We start from the raw sequence: 25,229 nt of genomic DNA, 5'->3' as shown, positions 1-25,229 counted from the left end.
AGGCACCACAATATTATTCTATTTCTAAGTTGTGAAAAAATTGGCACGTGATTCTTCTTCGTAATGCTGTAAACCAAAGAACAGAAATTACATATAAATAGTTTCCCCCCTATAAAAAAGTCTTTGCTGCTAGCTAGTAGACAATTTTTGCTGAAATGAAAATAAATATTTTCTTTGTTTAGAATATCTGTCTGTTATATAAAATAAAAAATATTTCTTATAGGTGCAGGTCTTTAGCATATATCATTCTCTCTCTCTCTCTCTCTCTCTTAGATATGTTGTTTCACTGTCCTCGTCACTGCTCATTGTTTAAAGGGGTGCATTGTCCGGTTTGGACCGTGAATGTGACAGTTTGTTTGTGTGTGTGTTTGAGCGCGACGTGCTGCGTGCTGTACTGCTGTACGTCCGCATGTCGTTGGGCCGGTAGATAGTGGCCGGCTCGTTGTTCATGCTCATGTTCTGCATGCTGAGGAAAGGCGTACTCTCGCCATGCCCCAGCTCCCCCAGCTCCTCCTCTTCCTCCCACTCACTGTCCGACAGGCAACTCTGTGAGCTGTAGTCCCTTGGCCCCTTGGCACGCTGGGAAACGTGTCCATTGAGGCGTGACCTCCTGTGCCAGCGGCGCCCACTGCCACTCTTTTTGGGACACTCACGGGACGACATGTATTCCTGTGTAGTCTCATAGTCCTCATCATCTGCGAGGCGGTATGGGCTGGACGGGAGAGAGCCAGTCCCCTCACTGTGGTATGGGTTACGCGCACGGCACGGCCGGCGTAAGAGTGGCTGATCATCGCCAGGCGAGTAGGAACCTATAGCCGGTGGTAGGGACAGTGCATGGCTGGCATTGGGTGTCGTGATCTGGAAGGTAGGCACCTGCTGGGGCAGTGAGGAGTAGAAGTCCACTGGAGACAGACGGGCTGGCGTGGTGAGTGCTGACACATACCTGGGAAGCAAGAGGAGAGGAAAGGAGAGGAAAGGGAAGCAAAGGGAGGAAAATGAAAGTAAACAGAAGGGAAACAAAGCAAAGGAAAAGAAGGGAGAGGAGAGGAAAGGAAATGTAAGGGAAGTGAAAGAAAGATAAAGGAAGGGAAGGAATAGGAAGGGTATATTTCTTTTTAGATGGCCACATGTACTCATATACCAGTGTAGGTACTTGAGTCAACTTGGATTTCACTCTTACAGAACTTGAGACTTATGGGACCCCAGCTTTGATTGTGATTTGGATGTGAATTATATTTTGTATGCTCTGCTGTGTGAGTAGGTTACATATGCTGTAAATAATTGCTGATCTAGACTTGGACTTGAAAATTGACTTTCGACTTGACTTACATATAAGAGTGAGAAGGCTTAAAGCTAGACCACCTTTCAGATTTTTCAAGTGTAGGTCATAAAAAGAATTTTCCCTGAAACCTAATTATTTTTGTTAAGTGGACCGAAAACTTCTGACTTCGAATCAGAAACTTCCAATTTTCTTAATTTTTAAAAAATAGAACAATTAATGAATTTAGAGCCATGTGGCCCTAAATTCTCCGCTATTTTTATTTGCTTCACCGTGACCCAATTCAAGATACTATGTCATGCATCACATGGTGGGCTTTCCCCATTCGCACAAGTCATTGTGGGATACAAATTTGAAACAGGAGAGAAAAATAGAGGACGTGAGTGTGCGAATGAAATGTGAAAGATCGACTACAGTAACAGAAAGCAAGAAGAAAAGATGTTATGTTGTGAAGGAAAGGAAACGCAGAACCAAACTAATAAATATCGGCAGTCAGCGAGCACCTCGGTGTGATCAGCTGTTCGTTTAGCGACAGAACGATGTAACTGTTGGTGCACGGTCAAGGTAAATCTGTAGATGGCAGTAATGCCACACTGTAGATGCCAGCTGCTGTAAAACCCAAAAGAAGACAAAGAAGATGGTAAACCTGCACATGTGCACACGGACTTCCTCTGTCTGCTTGACTGCTCAAAGCAAATGATTTCATGCACATTATTTGCTTCGGAATCCTCTCAAATTAAATAACTTCCCAGCCACAGAATGGCCTGTTTTGAGATATTACAGAAATAAGCATATATCACAATGACCAAATTTCACCAATTTTATGAAATCGAAAGGCTGTCTAGCTTTAAACTCAACTTAGACTTGATGTTGAGTTACCTTCAGGGATGTTATTTTGACCTGTTTGCTAATTTCAACCCAACGCTACTCAACATGTGCCATTTTTTACTCTCTCTCTCTCCATACATACATACTTATATATAACAGTTATTCCATGAAATTGAGTTGTACATGAGCTGATAGTCGATGAAGCACGTAGAGCCAAGACAGCTATAAGCCATGTACGAGGAGATCGAGTGGAATAATTGTTTTATTCTATCCACATTCACTGGAGTTTGAGAAACGGAGCATTTTTATTTTTATTCTTTGCAAATTTGATAAATAAAAACTTTATACAAAACGTCTGACAAAATAATTTCCGCTTAGAATGTAAACAAACCGGCAAAATGACGGCAGCAATTTGTGAAAAATGCTATAATAATAATAATTCTTGGAAAAAAAAAGATATGTTCTTACCATCAAATACTTTTATTCCATATGTTGTTGCTCTTTTTTTTGTATTTTTTGGGGTTTTGTTTTCGAGTAGAATTTTTATTTCATCCTCGGTTGGTTCAGCAATACACTCTGCCATTTTGTTTTTCTCTACTCATGGTATATGAGCTGATACCCTAGTAGTAGAGTAGCCAATTAGAGTGCACGATTGCTCATATCCAGTGAATGTATAATATAAGGAAAATCAGCGTTTTTCAGACTGTACATTGGTACCATTCAAGTCATTCTAACTTCATGACGCTATTCCTACATTCTCCATATTCTACATGTTCACACCTCCCCTCTGCATCACCTGTCACTGTGAGGTGAGTCCCGCAGAGAGTCGAATGAGTCTCCGTACTGCAGGGGGCTCCGTGCGGGCTCAGAATAGCCACGGTGTGCTGCGTGCCGAGCCATACATGCTGGACTGCTGCACTTACTGGTGCCCACTGAGGAAGAGAGTGCCCCCGAGTGGCAGTCCGAGTTCATGCTGTCTGACCTCTCCATACTCCATGTCCTCTCCTCATGCCTGCAGGATTCAGGATATTTTACCATCAAGCCAATTCAAGATGAGGCTTAGAGATACGTGTGTGTGTGAATTTGTGAACGAGAAGATAAAAGGGACAACACTGTAGCATGCCAAAGTACTGTAATTCTTGTTAAGAAAAATTGTAATTTATCTGAATATCCTTTTTGTAAATAGTTGAGTTAGTCTCTAAATCAGTTGCAATGCCATAGGTTTCATTCAAATGGCAAGATGTATGCTTGTAATATGCAGCATGAAATAAATACTCCAGCATTTTTTTTAGTCTACTCTTCAAATCTAAATTTAAATTTGTGTATAATTTTTCATTTCAGGTAGAGAACTACCTTTCCAGAGAGGCGAATTTGTGGCAATGTATTGCATAACTGTGTGAGCTCACTCTCAGAAAATAAAGTACATTATTGTACCTTTACAGGTGCAAAGGCTGGTTACTGGAACAGTACCCTCTAAGCTACTTATTTGTACCCTTTATATACTGCTTGGGAACATAATATGTACCTTTTTTTTGCCCTAAAAAGGTACACAAATGCCGCTTTTCCACTACAAACGCGGCTGAGCCGTGCCGTGCTGAGTCGAGCTGAGTCGAGCTGAGCGGGGCTGTTGGAGTTGCATTTCGACTACAACCGCGCTGAACCGTGCTGGTTGGAAGTGGGTGGACACATTGGGTGGAGTTAGCGAAAGTGGGTGGACGTCATGTGATGTCGTTAAGCAGCGCAAACAGTGACATCAGTGACAGTGGCGGAACAAGTCAGAGCCGGGCCGGGGGCGGGGCAAATGACCGGGCACTTTATTAAAGCTTATCATAACATCATTTTAGGCTACAAAATGTCCGCAACTGCGGTGTTTACCAATTTCAACACTACCGGGTGCAACTATGTTATTTAGTACATCAAGTCCTTCAAACGAACATGTAACTCAGAAACAAAAAACATTAGGATACTGTACATGGCTCATAATAAAACATCAATAGCCTATACTGCGCACATTATTTGAAGGGCATACGAATGAGCGCTCAGAGTGGTGACAGGAAGAGTCAGAAATAAAAGGAGGGCGGTGCAAACCTCACTGAATGCACTGTGTTTACCAATTTCAACACTCCGGGGTGCAACTATGTTATTTTGTACATTAAGTCCTTCAAACGAACATGTAACTCAGAAACAAAAAAACATTCGGCGACATACTGTACATGGCTCATAATAAAACATCAATAGCCTACTGCGCGCATTATTTGAAGGGCATACGACGAGCCTTGCGCTCCGCGAACTCGTCCACGATGCTCTGTATGTCACTGATTCAGTGAGCTTTGAAGCGGTAGTCTCATGACCCGGAGAGTAAACAATAAACATGGAGGACATGGAGTCGTTAGTGTTGCTGGTCTCGGTGCTGTGGCTTGACAACGCCAACAGATACTGGCAAGAGCGTATAGATGAGGCGAGGCGCATAAGGCTTCAGAAATTCTCGTAATTCGTAATTCTTCTTCTTCCGGGTTTGCGGTGTTTACAGATCCCAGCGCGCTCGCGGGGCGTGTGTGGGCATGTGAGGACACTCCTCCTCACCAATCAGTGCACAGGGGAGTGTCTGCTCACGCCCCCAACCTCAGTCAGCACGGTTTGGCTCGCTTCAGCCCCACTCCAAAACGGTGCGAGTTTTAGGGGCTAAGCAGGGCTGAAACGAGCTGAGTCGTGCTGGTTTTTGGTAGTCGAAACGCGAGCCGTGTCGGGCTGAAGTGAGCTGAAGCGAGCTGAAGTGAGCTGAAAAAGGGTAGTGGAAAAGGGCCAATAGTTACCTTGAGGTCCAATAATGAGCCCTAGGGGGTACATTAGTGTAGACTGTACCTTGGGGGACAGAAATGGACTCCTACTGTACCCCTATTTCTGACAGTGCCTGATTATGCATGGATATCACAAAACTGAATCAGAATTAATTTCTTGAAAAGTTGGTTACATAAAAGTGACATAGAGTAAATATTTAGCAAAGACTTTAACTTACGTCTGCATCATTCTAAAGCCTTTAGTGTTCGAGTGTACAGTTGTAGTTTTGAATTTGCATTGTATAGTCAAGAATTTTATACATTTACAGGCAAAATGTAACAGAGGTCTATTTTCTCCTTAGAGGGAAACGTTTAAATTGTCTGTGGTACTCGTACAGATATAACAAAGGCGTCAAATACTGTAGGGATGAGCTGAGAAACGCTTTTCCTTAAGTGCTGATTCCTCTTAATGATATAATTAAACACCTGTTAATGACGCAATTATGTATGCTAGCCACTTTTACATATATTCATTAAAAATAATTCAACCTTGTTTGAGAAGTAATTTTACATAATTATTATAGTTTTCATAATTGATGGAAGAGCCTCTTAGTAGTGGACTTTATGAGTTTCCTGTAGATAGAGAAAAGACGGAAAGGAGACAGATGGTGAAGTCGTGATGTGGGTGGGTATATGTATGAGGTACCTGCAGAATGGATAAATAGGGAGATAAATAGCTACAGTTCGAAAAGCAGGGTCTGTACCGATGACTGGACGCGTGGGTGGCAGTAGAGGAGTGGTGGGACCGTGAGGACATCCGGCTGCCCGAGAAGTTGCCTGATGTCTCTGTTCCATGTCGTATCACTCGCTCGGTGGCTGGGGCGTTCTTAGACATATACTGCAACACAGGCATATGTAACAGCAGATATGATTTTTTTTTACATAAGAGTTTGATGTGCTCTAGCTCCATAAAGAACATTTGCACTGTGTATGGCTATGAAACTTCACATGTACAGACATAACTAGGAGACAAATTCTTTATTTTACTCAAGCAGAAGGACAAAGCAAACTCAGGTGGTAGTGAGAAAAGAAAAAAGGACCGGGACAGTAGCGGAAAGATTGGTAGGTTGAATCTGATTAGTGGGAGGAATTACGATCATTATAATCTTTGGAAATGTTCCTGGCCAAACTGTACACGTTTTTTCAGAATCTTAAAAGACATCATTCATCAGTTCCATCTTTGCCTGTACACATCTACTGCTATTATTATTATTATTATTTCCTTCACAGTACATATGTACTGGGGAGTCCTGTGCTGGCCACAACAAGTAGCCTCAGCAGTCCAGGGCCCTATGGAGGATCCTCGCTGATCCAAGCAGAACAGTCTTCTGTATAGTAAAGGGTTTCAACTCTACGTCGATGTTGCTCAAATATCCTTCTAGTCTGTCGGTGAAGCTACCCAACGCTCCTATAACAACTGGGCTGATAACAACTTTCTTCATCTTCCACAGGGTCTTGATCTCTATAGCCAGATCACGATACTTCTCGATCTTCTCATCCTCCTTCAATGCGATCCTACGATCACCTGGGCAAGCAACATCAATGATGTGACACACTTTCTCATCCTTGTCTACCACCACAATATCGGGTCTGTTGTGCGGGAGCCTTTTATCTGTCTGGATCGTAAAATCCCACAATACCTTTGCATAGCTGTTCTCTATAACTGGCTCGGGATTGTGTTCGTACCATTTTTCCTCGCATTTCATATCATATTTGAGGAGAAATGGTAGGAACACAATCCCGAGCCAGTTATAGAGAACAGCCATATGAAGGTATTGTGGGATTTTACAATCCAGATGGATTATTATTATTATTATTTTGTGATGTGAAAACTCCATGTTAATTTTTAAGCACTCACTTTTCAAGGACACTTAAATCCTAAATCCAGGTTTGTGACTTTATAGTTATGGTTGTCTCTTATGTGCAGGATAACACACGGTTCTTTTACGCAGCAATTGCAAATGCCTCAAATGAGCGTTGGGTTTTTAATCAACATGTAGGCCACCAAGTATCAGCTCTGCACGTTAAGTAAAGTGGTTTTAGGAAAATGTTACTATAGAGCACTTTTGTTCTAGAGGTTTTGTAATATGTGATGACATACATGAGATTTCGTGCAACTATTTGCATTCAGTTTAAACATTTAAAGCAATGATTCACGCTTACATCGACCATAGGGATCTCCTCAGGGCCGGGACCAGGGCCTGGGTGGTTGGGTCCGTTGGCCAGCCTATGACTGGGATGTTCTACACACATGTTCTGGTGCAGATGGCTTTGCATCTTCTTCCTCTGTTTCCTGCAGAGATATTATTCCTACTGTTTCACACATAAATACAGCTTTTTTTCCCCCCCAGAGCAATGTTCTGGAGCATTTCTTCTTCCATAAACAGGTATCAGAAAAAAGATCTAAAGAAGGCTACATCACCAGAGCAGACAAATCGAAGAATCTGTGATTTGCCATATTCGTTCAATTTATGTTCATTAATATTTACCGAATGCAACTTTTTCCAGAGACTTCAGCAAAATTTCATATTTTAAGTTGATCATAGAGACCCTTACAGCTGAGATTATGCAAATGATTTCCTTGACAAAAAGCCATGTTGTTATTATTATTATTATTATTATTATTATTATTATTTATTGTTGTTGTTGTTATTTTAAAATGATGTTAGATTGGTAGACAACACTATCTATGATCTAACTACTGCTAAATCTGTTATAGTATAATTTAAAAGCAATAGCTATACAAATGCAAACAAATATAAAGAATGTCAGCTCGAACTGAACTGTGATTTTTCTAAAATGAGGAAATGTGCTGTTAATATGTTTGTATCTACGTTTTAGCATACTGTAAGTGCTTTTAGTTCTACGGGTGAAAAGATCAGGAATAAAAAGCTCTAAAAGCTCCAATAAATATGATAATGTACCTGATGTTCAAAATAGTATAACAGGATTATATTCATAAAATTGCTGCGGCTATAAGGTCTGTGAAATATTTCACAATCAAAAAAACTTTCCGATATTATATTTTAGCTGGCTCCAAATAGTTTAATATCACAGATTATGTGTTTTTGATTTTTCAGATATAGTCCACATCTGTGTGCCTTAGTTAATACTACTACTTTGAAACTAAGACTAAGCTTGGTCAAAGTTCAGACAATGAAGTACAAATGTTATACTGAGTTTAGTTTTCTAGCATTAGGAGCACCACTTTGGTGAATGCAGAGCTTTTTAATCTGGACTTACTTGGTTTTGCAGTATGCAACAACACACACGATGCCAACCACCAGCAGAGCCACGCAAATGCCTGTTATTGTCAGCACCCGCTTTTGGTACAGTTCTTCTGCCTCTGAACAAGTGAGAAACACACACACACACACACACACACTGAATCAGTGGCAGACGTGCCATCGAACTCTTTAGTTTGATCCAATTATCCTAAACTGATTATTCTCTATAAGATTTCTTCAGTATAAATAATAATTGAACAATTGATACTTTTGGAATATACAAGAACCGACAGATCAAGCAGGATGCCTCGTGTCTTAATGATCAAATAGTACAGCAAATAGACACTGGCCTATGACAAACAGCTCTATGAACTCATTGGGACCTCAGGGTGATCTTATAACCACGCTATAAGAAAATACAGCTTTAAAACTCTACGGCACATTCTTGCATTTTCAGAGCCGATTAGGCTAAAACAGTCGAAAAGTTCTAGGATCCTTGCATAATGGCACTAAATCTGCCAAACTTAGAAAACAATAACATTGCAATTTCTTTGGGAAGTGTTCATAAACGGAGGACTCTGCCTCTCCTGCAGTCCCAATAATACACTGGCCTACAGACATCATTAGTGAAAGATAAATGGAAGATAAAGCAGCGTAAGCTTTAAAAAAATTTCCACAGTACATGCCTGTAAAATGGGGTTAAAACACACAAACATTTTTTTATGACGCACAGGGAGAGGGTTGTTCATAAAACTGTGTCGTGCTGTGTCAAACTGACTAATGCAAATAAACCTAGTTTCATTCTTAATCTATTCTATATGGTCAGATAGTTATGTCCTCTATATGACCGTGAAGTGCATTTTCTAGCATCTGATGTTTCTAAGCAAAAAGTGGCTTTATGAAGACCCTCTACAAAGGTGCAGTGAAGACAGTTTTTTTGGTCTGGTGTTAAAACCTGAGGCCCCACAGGGCAGGCGATGACCACAATGACAAAGGAGAACACACAGAACATGGAGAGGGAGAACAAGAGAGAGGACAAGAGCTCTGAGAAGAAGGAAGTGACCGACAGCAGGGAAGTGAGGGGGGTGAGTGTGAAAAAAGGAGAAGAGATGATGTGGGGGGACGTGGTGCCCAGGTCAAATGTTGAAACTTCATCTGATATCGCATTGCATGCTTGTTACAGGAAGCGAATAAGACAGAGAAATAAAACTTAATACTATTAAGGAAGATTCTTAACATCTAAATATCTGCTATACTACTCATTTGTCTTTTATTAGTTGTTAGTCTCCTTTATTATTAATGGTCCAAAAATGTTCTACATTTGCCTACACTAACCTGTCTTTTTGGTTTTGTTGATAAATCCAAGTCTTGTAGCAGACAGTGGTAAGAGTAGAGACGATGTTTTCACTGATCAGATGTGTACTTTTAATTTAACAATAAATTTATAAAAAATTCAATATTTTTATTTGCATGAATGACATATTACAGGACATTAAGTGTATTTGCTTAAAACAACTGTGTCTTTATCAGTACGTTAATGGATCAGTGCTGTTATTTTGATATGGCACAGAGAAAAGAGACTGATATGACCTTATATATATATATATATATAAACGCCTTAAAACTAAGAGTCAAACAAATAATAGTTCCATACCCATAATTTCAATTCCAAGATGCTCTGCCAATGCAGAAAGTTGACAATGTAAAGAAAGAAAAAAAAAGAAAAAACAGGTTTCAGATAAAGATGTCCACTTGTTCAGATCGATGGGTCAAAAATACTAAATTATTATGTTTCTGTTTGCTTCAAGACACTGACGTGAAGGGGTGTAAGTTCCAGTAACAGACAGACAATGCAGACATACTGTGGCCAACTCTATTTTCCCCATTAAAACAAATTATTATAATATTTAAGTGCACAGATGCATGCAGACACACAGACAGGCACAAAAATTACTGTTCTCATTACTAAATTCCTGGGGTTTAGTAAACACAAACGTACACTGATCAGACGAAATTATGATCACTGACAGGTGAAGTGAATAACATTGATTATTTCATTACAATGGGACATGTCAAGGGGTGGGTATATTAGGCAGCAAGAGAACAGGTCAGTTCTTGAAGTTGATGTGTTGGAAACAGGAAAATTGGGCAAGTGTTAGGATCTGAGTGACTTTGACAAGGGCCAGATTGTGACGGCTAAATTACTGGGTCTGAGCATCTCCAAAATAAGAGATAAGATAAAACTTTATTAATCCTGAGGGAAATTCTAGCGCCAGAAGTCACTCTATAACAAAACAGTACAAGTTAAAATACAACAGTACAAGCTGGAGGGGAAGGAAAAAAGTGATAAGAACTGTGCAAGAAATAAATGGCTAAAAAACAGTGCCTAACAGAACAACAATAGAAATACTGTAAGTTACATAAGGGGAATAGAAAATGCAAAAACCAGTGCCTTGATGGTTTGCATTCTAATAGTAGGGATAAGATAAGTTATATAAGAGACTAACCGAACGGTGAAAGTAAATATTGCACACATGTTGGGGAAAAAATATTGCACATGGTGCTGTGAAAAAAACATTTTTGTACATGACCACTCAGAATATTGCACATGATGTTGATATTCTTGTCATGACTGATCAGCTGTCCATCTTGCAGAAGGGGGAGGAGTTTTACAGTTCGATGGCCACTGGTAGGAAAGACCTCCTGTGGCGTTCTGTGGTGCTCCTCAGTCTCCCACTGAAGGTGCTCTGTTGTGACACCACTGTGTCATGCAGGGGGTGGGAGGGATAGTCCATAAGACTGAGAAGTTTCCTCAGCATCCTCCTTTCTGACACCTCCACCAACGACTCCAGTTCCACTCCAAGGACAGACCCAGCTTTCCTGATGAGCTTATTGAGTCTGTTGGCATCAGTTGCATTCACCCTGCTGCCCCAGCACACCACAGCATAGAAAATGGCACATCTTGTTGGGTGTTCCTGGTATGCCGTGGTTAGTACCTACCAAAAGTGGTCCAAGGAAGGGCAACTGGTGAACCGGTGACAGGGTCATGGGCAGCCAAGGCTCATTGATTTGCATGGTGCACAAAGGCTGGCCCATATGGTCCAATCCCACAGAAGAGCTACTGGAGCACAGACTACTGAAAAAGTTAATGCTGGCTAAAAGAGAAAGGTGTCAGCATTTCTGTTCACCGGTTGTCCTTCCTTGGACCACTTTTGGTTGATACTAACCACTGCATACCAGCAACACCCCACAAGACCTGCCATTTTGGAGATGCTCAGACCTAGTGATCTAGCCATCACAATTTGGCCCTTGTCAAAGTCACTCACTTACGTTTGCCCATTTTTCCTGCTTCCAACACATCAACTTCAAGAACTGACGGTTCTCTTGCTGCCTAATATAGCCCACCTTTTGACAGGAGCCATTGTAATGAGATAATCAATGTTATTCACTTCATCTGTCAGTAGTCATAATGTTATGTCTGATCGGTGTATAAGTAAATAGAATAAAATGTAAATTAAATCAATTTTTAAAAAGTAAAGAAGAGAACTGCTACTGTCTAACACGGAACGACACTGTTGAATACAGATGAGTGAAGACATGGAGAATATGGTTTCTATTCTATCCAGGTAAACAATAAAAATGGGTAAATATTTATTTACAGCATTTACATACTATACTCAAAATGCTCACTATAATAAACTTGGCTAGCACTCTTATTTCCAAGGTGGAGGTTTCATGTCGCACGACAGCATGCACGATTATTTTGATTAGCTATGGACGGGTTTAATTAGTGAGTGTTATAAATGCTGTCAGATATGCTGGTTGTTAAAGGTTAGAGGTCATGCATCATGCCTTTGGCCTAATAACACACAACACATTACACCATTCCCGTGTTAATAAGATTATTTTTCATATAGATTCTCAAATCACTTAAATATCGAAAAATATTTGTGCTAGCCCAACCAACTCCAGACAAACTCCTTCTGATTAACAAAATGTCTTCTTCCAAACTTGGTTCCAAAAGAGAAAATGCTGCCATTCTATTATAAAGCATGCTACAAATGTGTCATTTGGGTCTCTCTCCTACTGTGCTACAGTTTAAGGATCTTTCACAATAAATTTTAATAAATAAAAAAAAAAGTGAACCTCTCACTTGGCTTCAGTTCTCATCTCATCTCATCTCATCTCATCTGCATTTTAGATGTACCTGATGAGTCAAATCAACAAAACAACAGAATGGAGACACAGTAAGGAGTGAAAAGACACGGAGAAACACAAAGACATCGTGCATTCACCTCATACGCAGCATGCAGCTTGTAAGCAGACAGTCAGACAGACAGGCACACAGACAGACAGAGAGACAGGAAGAAGAAATGGACATACTGTAGAAACTGGCCATAACGGAGGTTTGACAGCGATCACCAGTATAGTCATTTGGACACCTGATGGAGGGAAAACAAACCCACAAAAGGGAGAAGGAGGGAACAAGAGGAAGGGAGGAGGAGAGGAGGCAGGGGAGAAGACCAGACACATAACGGGCAGGGGCAGGGGGAGAAGAGAGGAGAGAGAGAGTGAAAAAGGGAGCAGAGAAACACCAAATTAGAACAACAAGAGCACAGCCTGGAGGCAAAGTAGTTCTGCTTGATGATGTGAAGATCGCTGTGGGATTTAAAGAAAGACCTGTGGAGGGAGTCTGGGAGTGAGAAGACTCGTTTTAGTCCATGTCAATAAACACATTTTCAGAAGGACAGGTGTCACAGTAGTGACTCAGATTGTCCTTGTTTGACCATTCAAAAATCTCACGAGCTTCTAGACGGTTCTATGCTGCAGTTTCATTCTGGCCCAGCTTTAAGTGTGTAAGTTTATCACGGCTCTACTTTTTTTTCTTAAAGGAATAGTGTGAGGTAGCACATCAAATTTCGATGAGAGTGAATACTGAGGATGAAAATGACCCGAAAAACATTTTGAAATTGAAATTTTTCTTAAGGGCGACACAGTGGTGTAGTGGTTAGCACTGTCGCTTCAAAGTAAGAAGGTTCTGGGTTCAAGCTCAGTGGCTGATGGGAGCCTTTCTGTGTGGAGTTTGCATGTTCTCCACGTGTCTGCGTGGGTTTCCTCCAGTTTCCCCCACAGTCCAAAGACATGCAGGTTAGGTTAATTGGTGGCTCTAAAATGAATGTAGGTGAGAATGTGAATGGTTGTTTTTCTCTATGTGTCACCACTGCGATGATTTGGCGACTTGTCCAGAGTGTATCCCGCCTCTCGCCCAGTCAGCTGGGATAGGCTCCAGCTTGCCTGCAACCCTGCACAGGATAAACAGTTATGGATAATCGATGGATGGATTGAATTTTCCTGAAATACCTGTCCAGTCCTGAATTACAGTGGTGCTTGAAAGTTTGTGAACCCTTTAGAATTTTCTATATTTCTGCATAAATATGACCTGAAACATGATCACATTTTCACACAAGTCCTAAAAGTAGATAAAGAGAACCCAGTTAAACGAATGAGACAAAAATATTATACTTGGTCATTTATTTATTGAGGAAAATGATCCAATATTACATATCTCTGAGTGGCAAAAGTATGTGAACCTCTAGGATTAGCAGTTAATTTGAAGGTGAAATTAGAGTCAGGTGTTTTCAATCAATGGGATGACAATCACACCGGCTTGGAGGAATTTTAGCCCATTCCTCCGTACAGAACAGCTTCAACTCTGGGATGTTGGTGGGTTTCCTCACATGAACTGCTCGCTTCAGGTCCTTCCACAACATTTCGATTGGATTAAGTTCAGGACTTTGACTTGGCCATTCCAAAACATTAACTTTATTCTTCTTTAACCATTCTTTGGTAGAACCACTTGTGTGCTTAGGGTCATTGTGTTGCTGCATGACCCACCCTCTCTTGAGATTCAGTTCATGGACAGATGTCCTGACATTTTCCTTTAGAATTCGCTGGTATAATTCAGAATTCATTGTTCCATCAGTGATGGCAAGCCGTCCTGGCCCAGATGCAGCAAAACAGGCCAAAACCATGATACTACCACCACCATGTTTCACAGATGGGATAAGATTGTTATGCTGGAATGCAGTGTTTTCCTTTCTCCAAACATAATGCTTATCATTTAAACCAAAAATTTCTATCTTGGTCTGATCTGTCCACAAAACATTTTTACAATAGCCTTCTGGCTTGTCCATATGATCTTTAGCAAACTGCAGACAAGCAGCAATGTTCTTTTTGGAGAGCAGTGGCTTTCTCCTTGCAACCCTGCCATGCAAACCATTGTTGTTCAGTGTTCTCCTGATGGTGGACTCATGAGCATTAACATTAGCCAATGTGAGAGAGGCCTTCAGTTGCTTAGAAGTTACCCTGGGGTCCTTTGTGACCTCGCCAACTATTACATGCCTTGCTCTTGGAGTGATCTTTGTTGGTCAACCACTCCTGGGGAGGGTAACAATGGTCTTGAATTTCCTCCATTTGTACACAATCTGTCTGACTGTGGATTGGTGGAGTCCAAACTCTTTAGAGATGGTTTTGTAACCTTTTCCAGCCTCATGAGCATCAACAACGCTTTTTCTGAGGTCCTCAGAAATCTCCTTTGTTTGTGCCATGATACACTTCCACAAACATGTGTTGTGAAGATCAGACTTTGATAGATCCCTTTTCTTTAAATAAAACAGGGTGCCCACTCACACCTGATTGTCATCCCATTGATTGAAAACCTGACTCTAATTTCACCTTCAAATTAACTGCTAATCCTAGAGGTTCACATACTTTTGCCACTCACAGATATGTAATATTGGATCATTTTCCTCAATAAATAAATGACCAAGTATAATATTTTTGTCTCATTTGTTTAACTGGGTTCTCTTTATCTACTTTTAGGACTTGTGTTAAAATGTAATGATGTTTTAGGTCATATTTATGCAGAAATATAGAAAATTCTAAAGGGTTCACAAACTTTCAAGCACCACTGTACGTAACACCCTTAGCAACCAAGACGCAAATCTTCAACTCTGGTAATCTTCAGTGGTGACATCATTTCAAAAACCATCTTTGTAAAAGCCATTTTGTATACTTATCGATGCTGATCGTTGCTATTATCCTGTTCATCTTGGATTCTTTTCTAATTCAACGATGCCACGTCATTTTGTTGCGAAGTTTTGTTTGCATTCAGCACAACAGTTGCTTGAATGGCCGAAAGACAGTCATCAAGCATGAAAATGGACACATTTTGTTTGAGCTAAGAGAGCCCATTTCAACCCCATTAGTACTAGCGTGCTATGTTTCAAGCACTTCAGGGATGATTGTTTTACCAGTCGGATGGCATACAAGAGTGGATTTGGAAAGAGGTACTATAGGTCTAATTTACACAATATGAAGCAATCAATTATATTGTAAATGTTATGATGATAACCTATTGGGCTGAAGAATAAAGTCAAGAGTTGGCTGAGGAATTGACCCTAAGGTTGACTGTCAGCTGGTGTTTTTTTATTGTACCCTTTTTGAAGTGCGAGTGCCACACATAGACTAACACATACGTAGGTATTATCATGACCTTACAGACCTATATCGTATCATTGATTCATTATATACTGTACTAGCTTGTATGCTAGCCTTACTTGTGCTTATAAGCTTCACGCTAGATCCAACAGTTATTTTGCAGTACTGGTGGATCCTATGTTTGCATTTTTTTCTTAAGTCTTAAAGGCACCTGCTTGACTTAGCCCAGCATAATGAGAATGAGACTGTCATGTCCTGTACTGGTGTCATGGGTCATACGCATGCATGCCTGCACAACTTGCCCATATAGTCATGATACTGAATATGGCTCAAGGGATATGGATGGGAGCTAAAGATAGTAGTGGCCTACCATTCACTTAGGCTACATCCACACGACAACGGCAACGAGATTTTTTTTTTAAATATCGTGTCCACATGGGCAACGGATCAGTAAAATTTCAGGTACATATGGCAATGCAGCGCTTGCTGAAAACGATGCAATACACATGCCACACCTCTACGTGCACTGTAAGACAGTCCCATCGGAGACACCAGAACAATAGAAGAAGTAGACGCATGCACATAAACCCCTTCTTCTGTAGCATTAGCCACATAAAGTTTTGATTATTAATCAGTAGCGTAAAACGAAAGATGTGGAAAGAGGAATGAATGGGGGTAGATGGAAGCCGGTACGCCAACATTCTGATATCCTCCAGAATTCTTTAGTGGTCTGGAATAAATTGAATGCTACACGTTGATGGATTACTTTGTTCTTCTACGCCCTTTTTGAGGAATGTATTGTCGGACTTAAACCAACATCTGAAGAGGTGAGATCGCTCCTTTTTTTTCCTATTTTTGTTGGCGGGATTGTTTTTGTTTTTGGAAAGCGCACGGGCGGTGCGCGGTTTGGTACTGCTTCCGCAGTGTTTGGACTAAAGACTCTGCCCTAAGGGCTATTCTCTCACTCTCTCTCTCACTCTCTCTCTCTCACTTTGCACCATTACACAATAAATATTCAGAGTGAAAATATTTTGTAAGCGCGTTTCATGAACCAAGTTATAGGATTTGTTGACAACTCGCATCGAGTTCGTTACACTTCTACCTGGCGTGAAGCACTGACAGTCATGTGGTTGTGACGTCATCATAAACAAATCCGTTCTACTCATCCAGACGACTTCGCAATGGGGCCGTTGCCATATTTTTCCACTCTGGAACCCGTTCTCAAAAGATTTAGTTTTGGGGCACCCAAAATGCCGGTGCCGTGTGGACGCCAGGCCGAAATGATAAACAATTTTATCAGATTCACCTGAATCCGTTGCCATGTAGACAGGGCCTCAGTCTCGATGGGTTGTGTTGTCATGCCATATCTGGTTGTTCAGACCCCACATTTTTGCATTGGTTACATCTGACTCATACATATAGGGGCCAATATAAAGCACCTCATCAAGCTTCCCCTCTAACTCCTCAATCACTTGTTGTATCTGAGGTGGCACAAAAGAAGAATTTTCCCAACAATCCTCTGACTGGCTTTCAATAGTGTTCTCTGTCACAGCAATCATTATTCTTGAGATGATATCACACTTTCAGGTTTATAGATTTTCATGGGAAAATATGAATTAGCGTTGGGAAAAAAAACCTATTTCCCCTCAAAAAACATATTGAAGATTTTTTGTGTATTATTTGTTATACTATTGTTAAATGGATTGTTTTTAACATGAAAACGAATTTTATAGAAATTTTATGTGTGACCTCACACTATCCCTTTAAATCACGTCAGAAAACGACACATCATTTAATCCATCAGAAATAAACTCAGAATGTTTCTACACATATACGCTTATGAAAAAAAGTCAGAATACATGAATATTTATATATGTCCACTATGTCCTCTTTAATCCCAACCTCTTTCCCTCACTTGCCTGTTTATGCTGTGCTATACAACCACTCTTCTGAACCTCGGGCTGCCTCAGAGTCCAAAAAAGAAACACTGGTTTACCAACAGTCATGACTGAGGAATCAGAACACTAAGTTCACTTCGTGGTTTTTGCTTACTGACATTTGTTGTTGCTAATGTTCAAATGTACTGCATTGTAGAGAGATCATGAAAAGTTGACTTTGCTTTCTCATCTCATTATCTCTAGCCGCTTTATCCTGTTCTACAGGGTCACAGGCAAGCTGGAGCCTATCCCAGCTGACTACGGGCGAAAGACGGGGTACACCCTGGACAAGTCGCCAGGTCATCACAGGGCTGACACATAGACACAGACAACCATTCACATTCACGGTCAATTTAGAGTCACCAGTTAACCTAACCTGCATGTCTTTGGACTGTGGGGGAAACCGGAGCACACCCATGCGGACACGGGGAGAACATGCAAACTCCGCACAGAAAGCCCCTCGCCGGCCACGGGGCTTGAACCCGGACCTTCTTGCTGTGAGGCGACAGCGCTAACCACTACACCACCGTGCCACCCTGACTTTGCTTTATTCTTTTTTTTATTCTTACTTTATGCTCTTCAATTATGTATTTTGACTTCTCAAATGAATCGTTCCAACATTTTTTGTTCATTTGTGCAGGAGCAACTCACTAGCTGGTTAGTTAACTGCTTGTAAGCTAGTTTGCAATTGTCAAAAGTTTCTGAATGTCTGAATATTAATTTGCATTACCAGATTAATACAATTTAATTAACAGTAGCCAAACCTGTCAAAATACATTATAACTACATAGTTGTCTCATCTCATCTCATTATCTCTAGCCGCTTTATCCTTCTGCAGGGTCGCAGGCAAGCTGGAGCCTATCCCAGCTGACTACGGGCGAAAGGCGGGGTACACCCTGGACAAGTCGCCAGGTCATCACAGGGCTGACACATAGACACAGACAACCATTCACACTCACATTCACACCTACGGTCAATTTAGAGTCACCAGTTAACCTAACCTGCATGTCTTTGGACTGTGGGGGAAACCGGAGCACCCGGAGGAAACCCACGCGGACACGGGGAGAACATGCAAACTCCACACAGAAAGGCCCTCGCCGGCCCCGGGGCTCGAACCCAGGACCTTCTTGCTGTGAGGCGACAGCGCTAACCACTACACCACCGTGCCGCCACTACATAGTTGTGTTCATTATTAATAGTAACTAATTCGATTATATGTCTTAGCATACTGTTTTTTTCGCTTAAAGTTTTCACTTACTATTCTTTAAAGCGGGCGGCACGGTGGTGTAGTGGTTAGCGCTGTCGCCTCACAGCAAGAAGGTCCTGGGGTCGAGCCCCGTGGCCGGCGAGGGCCTTTCTGTGCGGAGTTTGCATGTTCTCCCCGTGTCCGCGTGGGTTTCCTCCGGGTGCTCCGGTTTCCCCCACAGTCCAAAGACATGCAGGTTAGGTTAACTGGTGACTCTAAATTGACCATAGGTGTGAATGTGAGTGTGAATGGTTGTCTGTGTCTATGTGTCAGCCCTGTGATGACCTGGCGACTTGTCCAGGGTGTACCCCGCCTTTCGCCCGTAGTCAGCTGGGATAGACTCCAGCTTGCCTGTGACCCTGTAGAACAGGATAAAGCGGCTAGAGATAATGAGATGAGATGAGATTCTTTAAAGCTAGATGGCCTTTCGATTTCATAAAATCAGTGAAATTTAGTTCCGTCCGAAATTTGGTCATTGTGATATATGTTTATTTCTGTAATATCTCACAAAATATTAGGTTGTTCTGTGGCTGGGAAGTTATTTAATTTGAGGGGATTCCCTAGCAAATAATGTGCATGAAATCACTCGCTTTGCGCAGTCAAGCAAACAGAGGAAGTCCGTGTGCGTATGCGCAGGTTTGCCTCCTTCTACTTCTTCGTCTTCTTCTTTTGGGTTTTACGGCAGCTGGTATCCACAGTGTTGCATTACTGCCATCTACAGTGGTGCTTGAAAGTTTGTGAACCCTTTAGAATTTTCTATATTTCTGCATAAATATGACCTAAAATATCATCAGATTTTCACACATGTCCTAAAAGTAGATAAAGAGAACCCAGTTAAACAAATGAGACAAAAATATTATACTTGGTCATTTATTTATTGAGGAAAATGATCCAATATTTCATATCTGTGAGTGGCAAAATTATGTGAACCTGTGCTTTCAGTATCTGGTGTGACCCCCTTGTGCAGCAATAACTGCAACTAAACATTTCTGGTAACTGTTGATCAGTCCTGCACACCAGCTTGGAGGAATTTTAGCCCATTCCTCCGTACAGAACAGCTTCAACTCTGGGATGTTGGTGGGTTTCCTCACGTGAACTGCTCGCTTCAGGTCCTTCCACAACATTTCGACTGGATTAAGGTCAGAACTTTGACTTGGCCATTCCAAAACATTAACTTTATTCTTCTTTAACCATTCTTTGGTAGAACGACTTGTGTGCTTAGGGTCGTTGTCTTACTGCATGACCCACCTTCTCTTGAGATTCAGTTCATGGACAGATGTCCTGACATTTTCCTTTAGAATTCGCTGGTATAATTCAGAATTCATTGTTCCATCAATGATGGCAAGCCGTCCTGGCCCAGATGCAGCAAAACAGGCCCAAACCATGATACCGCCACCACCATGTTTCACAGATGGGATAAGGTTCTTATGCTGGAATGCAGTCTTTTCCTTTCTCCAAACATAACGCTTCTCATTTAAACCAAAAAGTTTTATTTTGGTCTCATCCGTCCACAAAAATTTTTCCAATAGCCTTCTGGCTTGTCCACGTGATCTTTAGCAAACTGCAGATGAGCAGCAATGTTCTTTTTGGAGAGCAGTGGCTTTCTCCTTGCAAACCTGCCATGCACACCATTGTTGTTCAGTGTTCTCCTGATGGTGGACTCATGAACATTAATATTAGCCAATGTGAGAGAGGCCTTCAGTTGCTTAGAAGTTACCCTGGGGTCCTTTGTGACCTCGCCAACTATTATACGCCTTGCTCTCGGAGTGATCTTTGTTGGTCGACCACTCCTGGGGAGGGTAACAATGGTCTTGAATTTCCTCCATTTGTACACAATCTGTCTGACTGTGGATTGGTGGAGTCCAAACTCTTTAGAGATGGTTTTGTAACCTTTTCCAGCCTGATGAGCATCAACAACGCTTTTTCTGAGGTCCTCAGAAATCTCCTTTGCTCGTGCCATGATACACTTCCACAAACATGTGTTGTGTAGATCAGACTTTGATAGATCCCTGTTCTTTAAATAAAACAGGGTGCCCACTCACACCTGATTTGTCATCCCATTGATTGAAAACACCTGACACTAATTTCATCCTTCAAATTAACTGCTAATCCTAGAGGTTCACATACTTTTGCCACTCACAGATATGTAATACTGGATCATTTTCCTCAATAAATAAATGACCAAGTATAATATTTTTGTCTCATTTGTTTAACTGGGTTCTCTTTATCTACTTTTAGGACTTGTGTGAAAATCTGATGATGTTTTAGGTCATATTTATGCAGAAATATAGAAAATTCTAAAGGGTTCACAAACTTTCAAGCACCACTGTACAGGTTTACCTTGACCGTGCACTGATAGTTCCATCATTCTGTTGCTAAACGAACAGCTGATCACACCGAGGTGCTCGCTGACCTCCGATATTTATTAGTTTGGTCCTGCATTTCCTTTCCTTCACAACATAATGTCTTTTCTTCTCGCGTTCCGTTACTGTAGTCAGTTTTTCACATTTCTTACGCATCCTCCAGTTTTCTCTCCTGTTTCAAATTTGTATCCCACGATGCCTTGCGCGAACGGGGAAATCCCACCATGTGATGCATGATGTAGTATCTTGAATTGGGTCATGGTGAAGCAGGAGAAAATAGTGGAGAATTTAGGGCCACATGGCCTTAAATTCATGAACTGTTCTATTTAAAAAAAAACTAATAAAATTGGAAGTCTGTGATTCGAATTCAGTAGCTTTTAGTCCACTAAACAAAAATAATTGGGTGTCAGGGAAAATTCTTTTTATGACCTACACTTGAAAAATCTGAAAGGTGATCTAGCTTTAATAATCAACATTTAACGTGTATGTGGCAGTGCCCAAATCAGTTTGAACAAAGGATGCAATGCATAAAAGTAAATTTTGTGTATATAAACTCAGTATATAATTTAAATCAGATATCCAAGAGGTGTTAACCATTTGAAGAAAAAAAAACATGATTTATTTTGACATTTTTCCCTTTTTTTTATGTTCAGAGTACTTTAAACCATTCAGTGTCCTCTTATGAAAAACACAACAGTGGATGATCCAGTAGATTTTAAAAGATCTCGCTCAGTGCATTTTGGCAGTGATGATGGGCTGCTGAACTGCAGAGGTGTCAGAAACTATGGTGTTTTTAATTTCAGAATGAAAATCCAAGGAAAGGGTCACACTGATGTAACAAGGTTCACCAATATACTACACTTAGCCTTCCTCATAAACTTCCAATTATGCAGTCTGCATATAAGCCAGAACCCAGTCTAACTTTAATATGATAAAGATGTCAGAATACGTTTTCGAGGAGAATAAATTCCCTAAAAGCTGTGAAATGGTGCCAAAAAGCCTCCTCTTTTTGGAAACTTCTACAATTTATGCATTGTGAGTTTTCACATAATTCCACCCATTCTTTTATTCTTCAAAATTTACTGCAGAGGTCATTGGGACTGCTGCATTTAATTTGGCTCTGGGGTTGCTGACGCACTCACGCACACGGATGATGGTGCTTGTGGTGGTTTTTTCGCATGCACACCTTTTCAGAGGTAAAATTTTCGGGTGACCCTTTGAGAATTACCACTGCATTGAACACAAAGATCATCGAGAGAAAAGACATCTATAAAACCCTGTGCAAACTATAATCCAAGCCATGAAGCTTTTATATCAAATCGGAATATTGCTCTTCTTAAATACATTCATTAAGCCAAAGAGCCCTGACCAGTCTAACTGCCTATGCAGTGAATAAGAAATATTGATTCTACAGTAGAGTTAATGCAGGGCTTTCCCACAGAGACCCTGCACTTAATCACAGACCACAATAAGAGCGGATGCATCGTAAATCTGAGCCGTCTGCTCCGACATGGCCACTAAAGGCAGAGCGCTGTATCACCTTCAGCTCACTTCCCGGCAGGGGTGACTGGAGGAGATAGGGGGTAGCAGAGAACATTGCAGACCATTCGTCTGTTTTCTTCTCTTCTTTTCTCTAGTCCAGATGGGGTAACTGATTTCAGAGTGTCTTCTATTCTATCTCCCTTTCGAGGCCTGAAATGCAGCACTGGGCTCTATTGAACTCAGCAGTGTGTGTCTGAAGTGTCTTAAGCGCCTCTCTGAGAACACAGATATTGTCAGTGTTCCTAGCAGACCCTGAACGCCATGAAACAGAAGAGGAAAAAGTGTCTATTTTAAGCATCATGAAACTTCATGGTATTTGTTTGTGAACTCCCAGAGCACCCAGACATGAACGAGAGGGTCATAAAATAATAACATAAAATAAAAGAGAATAATAAAATATCCTGAAAATGGTTGCTTGTATTCCTTGAGGCTGTGAAAATACGAAGGAAATTTACTTGAAATAATGACACGTTATACATGGAATCAAATCATCACTGGTTTCACGTCCAAACAGAATGAGGAAATGTCGACTCGAGTCGACTGATCTGTTCAACAGTGAATCACCAAAGAGAGAGAGAAAGGAGAAAGAAAAAAAAGCACACAGATACAACAACAGAAGAAGAAACATTTGGAGTCTTTGACTCATACAACGGAAGTGAGAAAACAATAATCAAAGGATACCGGATCATTATACCGGTACGAGATGTACAATTAGATCAAATCTTTTGATAAACTACACTACCTGTCAAAATCTAGGGACATTTAACATTTCAAAATGTTGTTGTTGTTGTTTTTTATATAAATGACTGCTTTCTTTCTTTCTTTCTTTTGGTTTGTTATAACTTCTATTAAATACTATATAATTAGGTTTATTATAAATGTGTGTCAGCAACGAGAAACAATAAAAAGCAGCCTGTAATCTTTAGAGCCTCTGGTACCTGCAGGGTAAGTCACCATCCCCTTCCTACAACTGACTCTAATAACATTTTGGGTGTGTTCACACTGGAAGATGTACACACAACTGGTCAAGTTGGTGTCATGAGAACAGTAGTCACGACAACTGAGGAAAATACATATACACTAAACGTAAATGACTTAAAATATTACTTTACTTACAATTTCGCTAGGTAGCATGTAGCAAGCCTTTTATGTTAACAGAATGACAATGGTAATGAGATAAAACTCTTGGGAATGTTAGCATTTTAAAGGCTTTGGTACAACACATTTAACATCAAAACGCTAACCAAATGTTCATAGGCTCTGCCATTTTAAGAAACATCAACCTTGTGTCACAATTTCCAAACTCAGAGCTTTCAAAGTTTTTCTTCAACATTCAAAGTATTAAATACCACATAATAGAGCCAAACTGGGATTCACGCCATCTTCCCCCATGACCCTAAGGGATAAGTGGTATAGATAATGGATGGATGGATGCATGGATGGATAACTGAGCCAGTTACAGTACCAGTCAAAAGTCTGGACACACCTTCTAAGTCAATGGTTTTTCTTTATTTTTATGAATTAAAAGACACTTCACATCTTAAAGTAATGATGGATGTCGTTTCTCTTTACTTAGTTGAGCGGTTCTTGACATAATATGGATTACTACAGTTGTGGAATAGGGCTATTTACTGTATTGTTATTATTTATTATTTACTGTATGATTTTAAATGCATTAAGAAGGCAAGAAATTGCACTAATTAACTTTCGACGAGGCACATCTGTTAAATGAAAGCATTCCAGGTGACTACCTCATGAAGCTGGTTAAGATAATGCCATTAGTGTGTAAAGCGCCATCAAGGTAAATGGTGGCTAGTTTGAAGAATCTAAAATATGAAACATTTGGGGTTTTTTAAACAAATTTTTGTTCATTTAATTTTATTTACTATACCGCTTATCCATTGCAAGTTGAGGGGAAGCTGGAGCCAATCCTAGCTGACATCGGGCGACAGGCGGGGTACACCCTGGACAGGTCGCCAATCCATCGCAGGGCCAAGTGTTTAAAAAAATTGTCGAGCCCAGTGGCCGACAGGGGCCTTTCTGTGTGGAGTTTACATGTTCTCCCCGTGTCTGCATGGGTTTGCTCCGGGTGCTCTGATTTCCCCGACAGTCCAAAGATATGCAGGTTAGGTTAATTGGTGGCTCTAAATTGATCGTAGGTGTGAATGTGAGTGTGAATGGTTGTTTGTCTCTATGTGTCAGCCCTGTGATGATTTGGCGACTTGTCTAGGGTGTACCCCACCTCTCACCCATAGTCAGCTGGAATAGGCTCCAGCTTGCCTGCGACCCTACACAGGATAAGCGGCTACAGATAATGGATGGATGGATGGATGGATGTTATTTCATAGTTTTGATGTCTTCAGTATTGTTCTACAATGTAGAAAATAGTCAAAATACAGAAAAACCTCGGAATGAGTAGTGTGTCCAAACTTTTGACTGGTACTGTATATGGGTTCTGTGCTGTTTGAAA

The 25,229-nt window shown here is 40.8% G+C and overlaps 1 protein-coding gene across 1 annotated transcript in view; it reads right to left on the bottom strand.

Annotated features, from left to right (window-relative positions):
- Positions 1-309: 309 nt before the first annotated feature.
- nrg2b (neuregulin 2b) overlaps positions 310-25,229 on the bottom strand; it is a 127,327-nt gene continuing 102,407 nt past the window's right edge. Inside the window, exons 5-11 of the mRNA XM_060928066.1 lie at positions 12,555-12,613; positions 9,826-9,849; positions 8,188-8,290; positions 7,108-7,237; positions 5,649-5,782; positions 2,904-3,119; positions 310-943 (exon numbers count right to left, since the gene is read on the bottom strand). Coding sequence (XP_060784049.1) covers positions 310-943; positions 2,904-3,119; positions 5,649-5,782; positions 7,108-7,237; positions 8,188-8,290; positions 9,826-9,849; positions 12,555-12,613 — 1,300 coding nt within the window. The remainder of the gene's footprint in view (positions 944-2,903; positions 3,120-5,648; positions 5,783-7,107; positions 7,238-8,187; positions 8,291-9,825; positions 9,850-12,554; positions 12,614-25,229) is intronic.

The sequence above is a fragment of the Neoarius graeffei genome, chromosome 8 (assembly GCF_027579695.1).
Source record: "Neoarius graeffei isolate fNeoGra1 chromosome 8, fNeoGra1.pri, whole genome shotgun sequence".
Taxonomy (NCBI): Eukaryota; Metazoa; Chordata; class Actinopteri; order Siluriformes; family Ariidae; genus Neoarius; species Neoarius graeffei.
This window is presented reverse-complemented; position numbering and strand designations above follow the sequence as displayed.